Source organism: Phyllobates terribilis, unplaced genomic scaffold (assembly GCF_046119375.1).
Source record: "Phyllobates terribilis strain yellow unplaced genomic scaffold, ASM4611937v1 Scaffold_13__5_contigs__length_258822181, whole genome shotgun sequence".
Lineage (NCBI taxonomy): Eukaryota > Metazoa > Chordata > Amphibia > Anura > Dendrobatidae > Phyllobates > Phyllobates terribilis.
The window spans coordinates 126,511,962-126,527,616 of record NW_027362773.1 but is presented as its reverse complement, the minus strand read 5'-3'; the positions used below and the strand labels follow the sequence as shown (position 1 = coordinate 126,527,616).

The 15,655-nt window shown below is 44.3% G+C and overlaps 1 protein-coding gene across 13 annotated transcripts in view; it reads right to left on the bottom strand.

Moving 5' to 3' along the window:
- Nucleotides 1–4,897: 4,897 nt before the first annotated feature.
- Nucleotides 4,898–15,655, bottom strand: part of LOC141174029 (synaptotagmin-2-like) — a 204,461-nt gene continuing 193,703 nt past the window's right edge. For all 13 annotated transcript variants that reach the window (XM_073658614.1, XM_073658621.1, XM_073658618.1 and 10 more), the window contains 2 exons: nt 9,053–9,164; nt 4,898–5,515 (listed from right to left, as the gene is read on the bottom strand). In XM_073658614.1, the coding sequence (XP_073514715.1) occupies nt 5,214–5,515; nt 9,053–9,164 (414 nt within the window). In that variant the 3' untranslated portion in view covers nt 4,898–5,213. The remainder of the gene's footprint in view (nt 5,516–9,052; nt 9,165–15,655) is intronic.

Genomic DNA, 15,655 nt, shown 5'->3' with positions numbered 1-15,655 from the left:
GACAGGTAAGGATTCGGTCTGTAGTTCTGGAACACTCTGGTGCAGGGTCCCGACTGAATGCTGGACTTACTCGGAGGTTGTCAGACCCCCGTCCCTGGTGACCGCAGGACTCCGCGGGGAGCAGGGAGTCGCCTTCCTTCTGCCATCTCTAAAGTGAGTAAAACCTTGGAAGTTCACCCCTATGGCCTCCAGACTGTTTATTCTGCGCCACACTGCATGACGCGGCGCCCGGTGTCCTCTACCACTACCCCCATCCTCCTGTCTCTCTGCCCTGAGGCCCTGCTCCGCCTGTGGGTAGTAGTAATAACTCTGGCCGCCATAACACCATGCCTCAGCGGACTACAGCGGCGCTGGTGGCCTTCACCAGGTGCCACAGGTGGCGTAGTCGTAAATCAGCCACTCAACCTGGATAAGCCCACACCATTCTTTTAATGTGATGGCCCTGAGCATGGGTCGGGTCCGGGCCACGGCTGCACCCCCATCTCTCCATCACAGGACCCGACTCCGAGTCCCCAATTTCCCAGGGTAAACAAAAGGGCTTTTCGAGTAGAGGCATCACAGTTTCACACTTTTTTGTTAAGTATATAATTCCACATGTGTTAATTCACAGTTTTGATGCCTTCAGTGTGAATGTACAATTTTCATAGTCATGAAAATACAGAAAAATCTTTAAATGAGAAGGTGTGTCCAAACTTTTGGTCTGTACTGTATATATGTATATATATATATATATATATATATATTGTATATATATACACACACACACACACAAACCCCGATGAGATCACTGCCAGCTCCACAATAACAGAAGGAACTACTAGCTGCCACCACCAATCGTTTATACAGGCTGGTTGGACACCCGTTACAGGTAGCGTATGGCTTCAGGGGTGTGGTTTACAGAGCAAGAGGATCAGAGCTATTTACATTTTATAATTTTATATATTTAATCTGAAAAGGTAGGCAGTGTTTATAAAAAAATATACAAAGATGTTACAAAATGGGTACAAAACAGTACGGTATACACAATTACATGAAATAAAAAGGATAACAAAACAAAAGTACTAAATCTGTGTCACGGAAATGGCTCAGAGCTTAGAAAAGGGAGGTACTCCTTAGGAAAATGGACAGAACTCAGAGCAAGCTGTACCTTCCAGGACTGACAAATGACTAAACCCAAACTCTGTTTTTATTAGATCAAGGTTAAGCCCACATACCTCCCCTTGGTGAGCTCATATGGAGGCTGACTGTGTGATGTGCTAGGTCTTTTAAGAAATTTATGAGATGGCCAGCTTTCAGGATATCTTCAACCCTGGAGGTCCCAGGCAGTAGATATTGTCATCATGTTTGCTATCGCAATTTTACCTTTGTATAGCGATGAAACATGGCATGCATATGTAGCGCCCCGAGGGTTCGGCCGCTACAGGGGTATTGCACCTCAAACCAGAGGTGTGATATTCCACTCCCGGGTAAGGATGGAGTGTGGACCAAGACTCAGTAAGCTGCATGCATCACACACACCCCATTTCCGAGGGACAGCTCAACGGTGCTCCCACTAGACAGAAGTGCAGGCATGACAGCATCTGTCCCTGGCTGGAGTGGGGAGGGGGGAGGAAAACCCAGTGATGTAGGAGCAGATAGGGGTTGGGTTTCTGGGCATAGGTAGGAGCCCATTGGTTGCAAGTCACCTGGGCTCATACACAGAGAGGGAGGTATAAAAGGTGGGCACCATCTTAGATCAGTGTTCAGAGAAGAAGTTCAGTCTGAGAGAGGAAGTGACAGAGCAGGGCCTCTGTGGAGCTCTGCTCCGGAGGCGGGCCTAGCCTGTGAGGCCCAGCCAGCACTGGAAGAGAAGAGGAGTTCAGCCAGAGAGGGCTGACAGGGAGCTGTGGCTCAGTCTGGGCCCAGCTCCACGAGGCAGGCCTGGAGTGAAGGCCAGAGCCAGCAGAAAGGACAGCTACAGAAAGGAACAGAAAGGAAAGGAAGAGTGGAACAGAACACCAAGAGAGGCCCAGAGACACGAAGGCAGAAGGAACCCAAAAGGCCCAGGAGATTGCGGGTGATGGGTTGGCAGAACAGGGTACCGGATCCCAAGTTGGTGGAGGCGACTAATCCTCAGCCAAGGACCGGCGGTCGTCATCATATCTTGGTGCGACCCCTCACTGCACCTACTAGAAAGGCACACCACATAGGGTCAGGGAAGTGGACATCCAGCCTCCCAAGAGAAGACCCGAGGCAGCTGGACAAAAGTAGTGTCACTGGTGGTGCACGGCCAGAGAAAGGAATAGAAGGGAGTCCTGTGCCACACTCTGGAATTACCTAGGGGTTGACCGAGCCCCTTGCCTGATGGACGCAGCACGGCTCGGGCAGTTCTACCTGCACACAAGTGACCTGGATGAGAACTGTGAGTAAAGAACCTGAACTGCAACACGTTGTCTCTGTGCTTTCTCACCGCATACAGCACTACTAGTGCTGGGACGCCCGTGCACCATCACTCCCATCATCCACATTCACTGCCCTGGGGCTGCACTCTTCCCGTGGGGAGTTACACTATCTCAGCTGCATACACCATCAGCCCCAGCGGTCTGCCTTGCAGCGGCGGTTCGCACTGACCGCAATCCACGGGTGGCGTAGTCGGACATTAAACCACAAAAACCCCATAAATAGACTGCCACTGGTTTGACCACCCTGAGCCACGGGACCGGGTCGCCGCCACGGAGACTACAAACCCCAGAGAACCGGTTCCGGGTAACTCACGCAAGTACGCACACGCGGCCCAGGGGGCGAGTCACATATCATCATCCATTGGACCAATATTAAGTTGGAGGGGTTACAATGGTCTTACAGTGATGTGAGTGGATGCGTTCTGTTCATGCCTTCGCTACAACACTGAATATATATCTCCCATAAATATAGGATCAATGCAAACCCCAATATTCACTGACTCCAAAAAGTCTGCGATCAGTGCTTGAATAGGAAGCTCTTGCCTTTGAAGAGTACTTCTCCACCTCTGAATAAACAAATCTGCATCTTGGTGGATGGTTCTCAGAGCAGATCTCCTGTTGTAATTAACTGGTCACTGCAGGAGGTCTCTACTTCAATGGAGGTTGAAGTGTCAGCACTTTCCGAGTTACAGTGCCTACAAGTAGTATTCAACCCCCTGCAGATTTAGCTGGTTGACACATGCGGAATTAACTTGGCATTGTGACATTTGTACTATAGATCAGCCTGGAAGTGGGAAATGCACTGCAGCAATTTTTTTTTTTTTTTTAAAAACGTTAAAAGTTAATTCAGAGTGTCATTTATTATTCAACCCCTCAAACCACAAGAATTCTGTTTGGTCCCCCTAAAGTATTAATAAGTAGTTCAGGCACCAAGAATAATGAGCTTCACATGTGTGGATTAAAGATCTCTTTTGCCAGCCTTTTCTGACTATTTAAGACCCTCCCCAAACTTGAGAACAGCACACAGACAGGGTCAACATGGGAAAGACAAAGGAGCATTCCAAGGCCATCAGAGACAAGATCGTGGAGGGTCACAAGGCTGGCAAGGGGTACAAAACCCTTTCCAAGGAGTTGGGCCTACCTGTCTCCACTGTTGGGAGCATCATCCGTAAGTGGAAGGCTTATGGAACTACTGTTAGCCTTCCACGGCCTGGACAGCCTTTGAAAGTGTCCTCCCGTGCCGAGGCCAGGCTTGTCCGAAGAGTCAAGGCTAACCCAAGGACAACAAGGAAGGAGCTCCGGGAAGATCTCATGGCAGTGGGGACATTGGTTTCAGTCAATACCATAAGTAACGTACTCCACCGCAATGGTCTCCGTTCCAGACGAGCCCGTAAGGTACCTTTACTTTCAAAGCGTCATGTCAAGGCTCGTCTACAGTTTGCTCATGATCACTTGGAGGACTCTGAGACAGACTGGTTCAAGGTTCTATGGTCTGATGAGACCAAGACCGAGATCTTTGGTGCCAACCATACACGTGACGTTTGGAGACTGGATGGCACTGCATACGACCCCAAGAATACCATCCCTACAGTCAAGCATGGTGGTGGCAGCATCATGCTGTGGGGCTGTTTCTCAGCCAAGGGGCCTGGCCATCTGGTCCGCATCCATGGGAAGATGGAAAGCACGGCCTACCTGGAGATTTTGGCCAAGAACCTCCGCTCCTCCATCAAGGATCTTAAGATGGGTCGTAATTTCATCTTCCAACAAGACAACGACCCAAAGCACACAGCCAAGAAACCCAAGGCCTGGTTCAAGAGGGAAAAAGTCAAGGTGTTGGAGTGGCCTAGTCAGTCTCCTGACCTTAACCCAATTGAAAACTTGTGGAAGGAGCTCAAGAATAAAGTCCACATGAGACACCCAAAGAACCTAGATAACTTGGAGAAGATCTGCATGGAGGAGTGGGCCAAGATAACTCCACAGACCTGTGCCTGCCTGATCAGGTCTTATAAAAGACGATTATTAGCTGTAATTGCAAACAAGGGTTATTCCACAAAATATTAAACATAGGGGTTGTATAATAATTGACCCACACTTTTATGTTTAAAATTTAATAAAATTCAACTGAGTAACATAACTTTTTGGTTTGTAAGATTTATGCTTCTGTTCATAAAACCTACTCTCGTTTGCAGTTTGAAGGCTCTAACTTATTTGCATCTTATCAAACCAGCTAAATCTGCAGGGGGTTGAATACTACTTGTAGGCACTGTATAATTAATACCATATGTTCAATGTGAAGGTGATATGTCCCCTCTCCGTATATGTCTTTATGGATTTTAATTTTTCTCTACGACATATTGAATTTCACTGAAACCCACCTAAACTATACCATTGCATGACAAAGTGTATGTGTGTGCAATGCATATTGGAAATTAGAGATGCACCGGTAGTCATATAGCTAATGGCAGCAGTCATTTATTCTTATGTTGCATAACAAAATGCACATACAGCAAATATTTTATCAGTGTAACACCATGCTTTTTAATTGGAATTCTATTGCCCGTTCATTAGTTTAATATTGCCACTTTCGATAATTTTCTTTAATTGGTTCTTTCTAAATATAGCATCTGTATGTAGACAGTCTTAATTCTTTTCTCTTTAGGAAACCTCTAGTATTGGTGAAAATCCAAGGAGTCATGTGAAGAACCTTTGTACACAAAGCTTACAATCTAGGTCACAGTAACAGAAATAGACAGCAGTCTTCCAATTATTGCATTAAATATAGAGAGGATGCCACTCAGCGACTGGCTGACGTAGAGATTGTATCATTAAATCCCAATGATGATCTTTTAAATTAGCCTTCTGGTTGCCCAGTGTGGTTTGCCCAATAACCTTCTTCCCAGTGGACAAAGTTTCATACAGGGAGATAAGAATCAAGCAGTGAGTTTTACCAGGGTCAGGAAGACTAAAAAGAAAAGTCTCATTGAACACGGTTACTTTGGATTTTGCTCGTAGACTTGATTTCTGATGCTTTTGCTTATGTTGATTGCTGAATACATCTATTCTCGCATACACATCTAAAAAAGAAAGACAAAAAATATTGAGATAATAAAATATGACTTTAAAAGTTACATGGCATAATATAAACCCAGGCTCGAACTGGCCCAGAGGAGGACAGGTGAATTCCCCGGTGGGCCACTGTGTAGGAGTAAAGTCACTTACCTCCCAACATGAGCAGTAGTTTGCCCAATACATTTGATTAACCACGTTCAGACAAGGGTAGTATTTCATTAGTCATACAACAAACTACCAACTTATTATATGGAAGCAAAAGTAGATTTGTGGATGAAGGCAATGTAATATTTGCATGTAGCTGAATAGTGGACCCCCAGAGTCAATGTGACTGATGGGTCCTTGCCATCCCAGTCTGACACTGTACAAACCCATAGGGGCTCTGCCTCTTTAACATGCTCTTTTTATACACAGTCATGGGACTTAGTTGAAAAAGGACTCTCCAGCTCTTTGTCATTAATACCACTTTTCCAGCATTTTGTTAACCCAACTTTTTTATATGCATTGCTCCTATTAAATTCCAAATTAGTTAAAGTTTTTCAATGAAATTGAAAATTGTCTAACATTCATTCTATTCTGTGTCCTATGTTCCACTGTGAGTACAATATGTCGCTAAGAGATTTACAAATCATTGCATTCTTCTTTTCTTTACGTTTTACAAAACGTCCCAACATTTTGAAATTAGGGTTGCATGTAAAAATGACATTTATAAAAAAAAATTTGGCGTTAAAAAACAAAGACACCCCCAACCAAACCTGGTGCTTCAATTACAGGGGGGGGGGGGGACGATTTAGTCAGCAACCAATTGTGCAAGTTCTCCCACTTTAAAAGATGAGAGAGGCCTGTAATTGACATCATAGGTAGACCTCAACTATGAGAGACAAAATGAGAAAACAAATCCTGAAAATCACATTGTCTGAATTGGAAAGAATTTTTTTCAAATTTTGGTGGAAAATAAGTATTTGATCACTTACAAACAAGCACGATTTCTGGCTCTCACAGACCTGTAACTTCTTCCTTAAGAGGGTCCTCTGTCCTCCACTCATTACCTGTAGTACTGGAATCTGTTTGAACTTGTTATCAGTATAAAAGACACCTGTCTGCAACCTCAAACAGTCGCACTCCAAACTCCACTATGATGAAGACCAAAGAGCTGTCAAAGGACACCAGAAACAAAATTGTAGCCCTGCACCAGTCTGGGAAGACTGAATCTGCAAAAGGTAAGCAGCTTGGTGTGCAGAAATCAACTGTGGGAGCAATAATTAGAAAATGGAAGACATAAAGACATACAAGACCATTGATAATCTCCCTTGATCTGGGGCTCCACACAAGATCTCACCCCATGGGGTCAAAGTGATCTCAAGAACGGTGAGCAAAAATCCCAGAACCACACGGGGGACCTAGTGAATGACCTGCAGAGAGCTGGGACCAACGTTACACAGGCTACCATTAGTAACACACTACACCGCCAGGGACTCAGATCCTGCAGTGCAAGACGTGACCCCCTGCTTAAGCCATTACATGTCTGGGCCCGTCTGAAGTTTGTTAGAGAGCATTTGGATGATCCAGAAGAGTATTGGGAGAATGTCATATGGTAAGATGAAACCAAAGTAGAACTGTTTGCTAGAAACACAACTCGTCGTGTTTGGAGTAGAAAGAATGCTGAGTTGCATCCAAAGAACACCATACCTACTGTAAAGCATGAGGGTGGCAACATCATGCTTTGGGGCTGTTTCTCTGCCAAGGGACCAGGACAACTGATCCGTGTACATGAAAGAATTAAAGAGGCCATGTATCGTGAGATTTTGAGTGCAAACCTCCTTCCATCAGCAAGGGCACTTAAGATGAAACATGGCTGGGTCTTTCAGCATGACAATGATCCCAAGCACACCGTCAAGGCAACGAAGGAGTGGCTTCGTAGGAAGCATTTCAAGGTCCTGGAGTGGCCTAGCCAGTCTCCAGATCTAAACCCTATAGAAAACCTTTGGAGGGAGTTGAAAGTCTGTGTTGCCCAGCGACAGCCCCAAAACATCACAGCTCTAGAGGAGATCTGCATGGAGGAATGGGCCAACATACCAGCAACAGTGTGTGCCAACCTTATGAAGAGTTACAGAAAACGTTTGACCTCTGTCATTGCCAACAAAGAATATATAACAAAGTATTGAGATGAACTTTTGTAATTGACAAAATACTTATTTTCCACCAAAATTCGAAAAGAAAATTCTTTCCAAATCAGACAATGCGATTTTCAGGATTTGTTTTCTCATTTTGTCTCTCATAGTTGAGGTCTACCTATGATGTCAATTACAGGCCTCTCTCATCTTTTTAAGTGGGAGAACTTGCACAATTGGTGGCTGACTAAATACTTTTTTCTCCACTGTATACCAAAATCGTATTCACATTTCCTAACACAGCACAGGACTTCCAACTCAGCACTTGCTTGACAGATTCTGTCAAGGTATCAAAGAGGTTTACTCGCCATCAGCATTGATGGCATACTATTTAAGTATGCTCCCAATATCTGATTGGTGTTGTTGGACCCCTCAACAATTGCACAATGACGATATATGTAATTGGTAAGCTACTTATGATGGGACATCCTCTTTAAAGGGAATCTGTCAGCAGGTTTTTGATATGTAATCTGACAACAGCATGATGTAGGGACAGAGACACTAATACCAACGATGTATCACTTAGTTTATTGGGTGCCGCACTTATGATAAAGTTACAGTTTTCTAGCAGAGATCAGTTGCTGAGCTGTATACAATCCCGCCCACACCACTGATTGGTAGCTTTCTGTATACATTGCATAGTGACAGAAAACTGCTAATCTGTGCTGAGAATGGGGTTGGACTAGGAGGCACATGGTCAGTTGTCCTGTAGTGATAATCTCCTGCTGATAAAACACTGATTGTATTAGAACATCAAAATACAGCCCAGTAAGTGACACATTGCTGTTAATCAGGGACTCTACTCCTTCATCATGGTGCTGTCAGATTACATAGCAAAAAACAGTTGACAAATTCCTTTTAAAACTAGGAATGTGCTGCAGAAAAATCTCTATTTTCTTTTGGAGAGCACTGTGTATGCTGCAGTTTCTGGCATGGCCAATCCGATAGAATGGCTGTAGAGGTTTTAAATACAACCTCTAATGCGGGGGCAAACATAGGCCTGAGCAGGTTTTGCCAGTTTTCTGGTGTAAAACTGCCTGATACATCAGAAACCCAAAGATGCACAAACATTTTACAACCAGCTCGACTAAATTTTTGAACAGTTGTTGGAGCTCTGACAAGGTGTGGCCATTCAGGCCCTACAATTCCATCATAACGTAGCTGGGATTAATGGCGCTATATAAATGAATAAAATAAAAAAACGTATCCAACGAAAGTGGCATAAATTACAACAGAAGTGTACACCAGTCCCTGACTCAAGTACATTTTTGGCGGTGGTGCACGGCTGCTCTAACGTGATCAATACTTTACACCCTGGAAATGTTATGTAATAAGTTGTATCATAGTTCAGTCTTCTAATTAAATACATACCCCTCTCCTTAATAATGCTGGATGAGCTTGTTTTAAACTTTAGTATCCCAACTTCTATTTTCTGTGCTGTAGGGAGACATTTCAGTGATATTAGGACCTGTCCTATGATGTCCTGAAGTAAAATCAAAGAAAAAAACATAATGGTACAATGGCACATAGTTAAATATAATGGATTGGAAGTAATTTTTGTACAATGCAAAACTTTCAACAAATTTAGTACATTTAGAAATTCGCCCTTAAATATCAAGCATTTTGGTAGCCAGAGAGCTCCTGATGATTAACAGTTTGGATCTGCAACATAATTATCCAATAGCCCAAACTGTAAACTCAAATACTGTACCCAAAGGGCAGAAGACAGTCAGTGAAGCTGGCTGGATCCAATGATCTGGTCATCTTCAGAGCAGCGCTTACAAGCTCTATTACAAAGAGCTTGTAAGTGTTGCGCTAATTGCCTAAGAAACCATCCACTACTGATAGACTGCATCGGTAGGCAGTAATCTAAGCAACAAGCTGTAAACTATTGATCAAAATCTCTTCGTTCTTAAAAATATAGAGGATTTTTAATGAGAGGTAAATAGCAAAGTTGTATTTTTCTTTTACAAGCATAACTTCTTTTAGGCCACGTTCAATATGGTCAATATTTGGTCAGTATTTTACATCAGTATTTGTAAGCCAAAATCATGAGTGGAACAATCAGAGAAAAGGTATAATAGAAACAGGTCACCACTTCTGCATTTATCACCCACTCCTGGTTTTGGCTTACAAATAATGATGGTAAATACTGACCAAATACGGAATGTATGAACGTGCCCATAGTTGTAGTCTTCACCAACATCCAAAAATAGGGAACTTCTTCTTTTTGTAATAGTACATGCGGCACAATTTACCATGTAGACACCTTTATGGATCCCTTAAATATTACTGATGAGGCACCCCTAGCAGGTAATGAGGTACAAGAGGGGAAGTAGTTTTGACAGAACGGAATTTATGCTGGTACAGCCTCTCTCTAGCACCACCAATCTCTGGTTTAGCATATAATAACAAATTTTGGGCATATTTTAATTTAGGTATTTTTATACAAATTTTGGCACTAACAAAGAGCAATGACACGGCCAACACATTTCTATTTTCTGGCTGTTGAGGGCCAGTAGACTGTTACAGCAATTCTCCAAGATGTAACTTTCACACAAACAGTTTCTTTTAGGAATGCAAGCGATTCAGATAGTAGTGCAAGTCAACTATAGAGACTTGTAAATGATGCAGAAGAGGACTGAAGCAACGCTGGGAACAGGAGAAGACGGCAATTGATAAGTATTTAATACATGAACATTACACTATATGCAAAGGGTCTGAATACTTATGACCATGTGATATTTCAGTTTTTCTTTTTTAATAAATTTGCAGAAATTTCTACATTTCTCCTTTTTTCGGTCAAGATGGGGTGCAGAGTGTACTTTAATGAGAAAAAAATGAACTTTTTAGAATTTACCAAATGGCTGCAATGAAACAAAGAGGGAAAAATTTAAAGGGGTCTGAACACTTTCCATACCCACTGTACATATTGCGAAGGGAATACAATTTTTTTCTGGCAGTTTTTCCTTCAGAAAGCCATACTTTACATACACTAAATTCACATATTTACATGTAGTTTTGTAATTTGGCATTCAGTCTAGATAGTAGACAAAGTATCAAAGTATAAACCACAGCTACCAGTTGAAGGAAAAAAAATTCTGGATTATGCCCATGGTTTTTGCACTATTATCCTCTGAACATATTGCACCGAAGGGTATTTCTTTTCATGAAACCGGTTCCATTATATCTGGTATAATGGAAATTGACTATTGGTTGCCTGATCCCAGTGTTAAACATATCAATGGGGTATTATAGTGGGGAACGGCACTTTGATGTTTTAAGACCTAGAGGTCTTAAAGAGGTTGTCCGTTACCATTTACAATGCCCCCATCGATTTAAATTGTGTAAAATAGTCTTATTGTAAACACCTTGTGTTGCCATTCTTGCCTGTGAGCGGCACTATCACTGGCCGCTTACAGGCATCACGTGACCCCGGCTGCAGCCGGTTCCGACATCCGCTGATGTCACGTCAAGTTCCGGCTGCAGCCAGATGTGACCCGGTGACTCGCTCCCCGCTGATTGATGGGCTGTGGGCGGGGTTTCACCTGTACGTCGCACCCAGCATCCACCGCGCGCTTGCCCAACGAAAGCGAATGTTTTACTCATTCATCGGGGAATTGACAGAATGTTTAGGGCGTAGTCAGACGGCCGTGTAAATCTGACAAAGATAGGACCGCAATGCATGGACTGGAAGTGGCTCTCCCAATCCGAGAGTGACAGCTTCATGTATTTCTATACAGCTTTCACGTTCGGGTCGGAAGAGCCGCCAGCCAGTCAGTGTACTGCGGTCCAATCTGGGGCCAATTTATACTGCCGTCTGATTGCGACCTTAGACAGGTCGATAATCAGGAAATGAGCACTCCTTGGAACGTTCGTTGCCAAACATTGGCCAGTGTAAATTGGCTCTAAGTTTAGAAGGTCATAAAGTTGTCCTGCGATTTGTATCACAAAATCAGAAAACAGCTAAAGAACAAAAATAAATGTGCCTTACTGAAGAGCCATTTTGGTGGACCTCAGCTGGCCATCTATTACATGCATTATAGTTAGAGTTGTCCTACGTGCAAATATATTTTTTAAAAATGCTCAAAATGGATTAAAAAATAGAAGCGATTATAACTTTATTGATTTCTTGCTGTTCCCATTTCAATTCTGTGAAATTTCCACAGTGATTTGATTTAGCAGTCACATGTCCCCAAAACAAAACAATAACAATTTGAGACAATCTGAGCTTTTTCTAGAAAATTTGTACCCACTGGTCAACCCTTTCAGTAGCCTTTAGGTAATACTATAGTGTTCTTTTGCAGCAGTCTCAACAGCTCATTGGGACTGGTGATGGCTAGTGTTGAGCGAACATGCTCGACACTGCTCGGTACTCGCCCGAGCATCACACTACTCGGGATGTTCGGCGAGCACCGAGCATTTCCGGGTTACTCGGGTGGGAGCTCGGGTCTCCGCCCTGCATGTTTGGCGCTCTTTACAGAGCCAATGAACATGCAGGGATTGCCAGCCAGTCACTGTAATGGCGCAGCCATGTTGGTTGTGGGCATTACAGTGATTGGCTGGCCGCACAGCGTCACCTCAAGTATTTAAAACCGGGTGCCGCCATCTTGGACACAGTCGCTCCGGATCAGACAGTGTAGGGACAGCGCTGCTGATTTAGGGAGCGATATAAACTGCGAAATAGTTAGTGTAGGGTCTGTAAAGGCTGCCAGATCAAACAAACAGTCCTTCTCAGGACTAATATCCATCCCAGATATCAGGCAGGCAGGCTGTATAGGAGACGCAGTGGTTATACCAGCAAACGCTGCATTACAGTCCTGTGTGCTGCTCCTGTTGCTGAAATTGCTGGACTTAGCTCCAGGTCTCAGGGGACAGGAAAAATCCTTTTTTTTTTCATCCAAATCCTCTTTTTTTTTTCCTCCTTCACACTGTACAAATACCCGTCTTATTAACCTTTTGATGTCCCCCCCCCCCCAAATAAAAGCGTGTATCTGATTTTTCAGACACAAATATATCTGTTGAAAATAGTCAGGTGTAGGCTAGAGAAACAGAAGTATTGTTTTGCACTTCCACGGTTCAAACCTCTGTATTATCCACTTTTGGGTCATTTGTATCTAAAAAAAAACAGTTTGAGTGTGTCGCTCACTGTTCAGCCGCAAATATATCTATTTAAAAAAGTCTGGTATACCCCAGTAAACAATAACTGTGGTTTTGCCATCCCACGGTAAAAAATCTCTATTATTCAGGTTTTGGTATATTTTCCGTAAAGAAAAACAGTAGTGTCTCCTGACTGTTGTGACACAAAAATATATCTGTTGAAAATAGTCTGGTGTAGGCCCGACAAATCCCAGTGTGGTTTTGCAGTTCCACGGGTCAAATCTCTGTACTATCCAGTTTTGGGCCTTTGGGATCTAAAAAAACACAGTTTGAGTGTGTCGCTCACTGTTCAGCCGCAAATATATATATTTAAAAAAAGTCTGATATACCCCAGTAAACAATAACTGTGGTTTTTCCATCCCACTGTAAAAAATCTCTATTATTCAGGTTTTGGTATATTTTCCGTAAAGAAAAACAGTAGTGTCTCCTGACTGTTGTGACACAAAAATATATCGGTTGAAAATAGTCTGGTGTAGGCTCGACAAATCCGAGTGTGGTTTTGCAGTTCCACGGGTCAAATCTCTGTACTATCCAGTTTTGGGCCTTTGGGATCTAAAAAAAAGAACAGTTTGAGTGTGTCGCTCACTGTTCAGCCGCAAATCTATATATTTAAAAAAGTCTGGTATACCCCAGTAAACAATAACTGTGGTTTTGCCATCCCACGGTAAAAAATCTCTATTATTCAGGCTTTGGTATTTTTTACGTAAAGAAAAACAGTAGTGTCACCTGACTGTTGTGACACAAAAATATATGTGTTGAAAATAGTCAGGTGTAGGCCAGACAAATCCCAGTGTGGTTTTGCAGTTCCACGGGTCAAATCTCTGTACTATCCAGTTTTTGGCCTTTGGTATCTAAAAAAACACAGTTTGAGTGTGTCGCTCACTGTTCAGCCGCAAATATATCTATTTTAAAAAGTCTGGTATACCCCAGTAAACAATAACTGTGGTTTTGCCATCCCACGGTAAAAAATCTCTATTATTCAGGTTTTGGTATATTTTCCGTAAAGAAAAACAGTAGTGTCTCCTGACTGTTGTGACACAAAAATATATCTGTTGAAAATAGTCTGGTGTAGGCCCGACAAATCCCAGTGTGGTTTTGCAGTTCCACGGGTCAAATCTCTGTACTATCCAGTTTTGGGCCTTTGGGATCTAAAAAAACACAGTTTGAGTGTGTCGCTCACTGTTCAGCCGCAAATTTATATATTTAAAAAAGTCTAGTATACCCCAGTAAACAATAACTGTGGTTTTGCCATCCCACGGTAAAAGATCTCTATTATTTAGGTTTTGGTATTTTTTACGTAAAGAAAAACGGCAATAGTTTCTCCCAAATATTTGAACAGCCACGACCACAGGAAGTCGACTCTGGCAATTTGTCACAAGAGGTGGACGATGACGAGACACAATTGCCAGGAAGTGAGGAGGAGCATCATGGTGCGCAAGTGGAAGAGGAGGAGGTGGTGGATGATCTAGTAACTGACCCAACGTGGCAGGAGGACATGCAGAGTGAGGCCAGCAGCACACAGGGGAAGGGAGGCAGAGTACCCCAACAGGCAGGAAGAAGCAGTGTGGTGGCCGCACACAGAAGGGGGGCAACCGTTCCCCGTAACACCAACACGAGGGACGCTGCCAGTACAAGTGGTAGATCTTCCAGAGTCTGGAATTTTTTTAAAGACTCTGCTGATAACCCCAAAAAGGCCATATGTTCCACCTGCCATGCCAGCATCAGCAGGGGTGACAAAACTACCAGCCTGACCACCACCAGCATGATCAGGCACATGGCAGCAAAGCACCCGACTTTGTGGGGCGAAACCCAGGGTCCACGACCAGTGTCAGCGGGTGTCACCACTGCTTCTTCCACTGTTGTGCGTGCAATAGAACCCCAGTTGTGTGTGCAAGGCAATCCTCTGTCCATACTGCATGTAAAGATGCCCCCTCCTCTCAGTCTTCACTTGTTATGGCAGTTTCTCAAGAAACAGCATCAACATCCACGTCCACGTCCCACTGCAGCGTTCAATTGTCCATATCCCAGACCTTTGAACGAAAGCGGAAATTCGCAGCTAACGCCCCACAGGCCACAGTCCTAAATTCGCACATTTCACGACTGCTTGCTGTAGCATCGGCGTCTCTGCCCCGTTCTAGGCAGAGACGCCGTCCCTCTCACCTCCCCGCTCCTGGCGCGGCGTCCTCCAGCGCTTCTCTCCCCGCTGCTTCTGGCACGCGCTCCTTCCCCGGCAGTGTGCTTAGGGCGCGCGCGCGCGCGCTCCCCCGCTCTTAAAGGGACCGCGCGCGCCGTCCTAAGGAGTCCCCGGCCAATTGCCGGAGGACCTCCCATATAAAAGGCACCTCCTCCAAAATGGAGGTGCCCGAGCAATGTTGTAGCACTGTTCACTACTCTGCTTCAGCCCTCAGGTCCCGTTGCCAGTTACCTGCCAGATACCTGCCAGATTCCTGCCAGTCTGCTGTCTTATTCCTGCCTGATATCCTGCTACCTGCCTGCTAGCCTGAGGTCCGACGGTCTGCCTTCCAACTCCTGTCAGTCTGTCTAAGGACCAGCTTGCCCGCTCACCTGGGAGCGCACATCTTCTACCTACCTGCTTGCCTGAGGTCCGACGGTCTGCCTTCCAACTCCTGTCAGTCTGTCTAAGGACCAGCTTGCCTGCTCACCTGGGAGCGCTCATCTGCTGCCTGTCTGCTAGCCTACCTGGAGGCTCTGCCGTCACGTGCTGTGACCACCCGCCTGTCCAGAGACTCCTGCCCGCTCACCTGGGAGCGCTTATCTGCTACCTGTCTGTTGGTCTTCCTGGAGGCTCCGCCG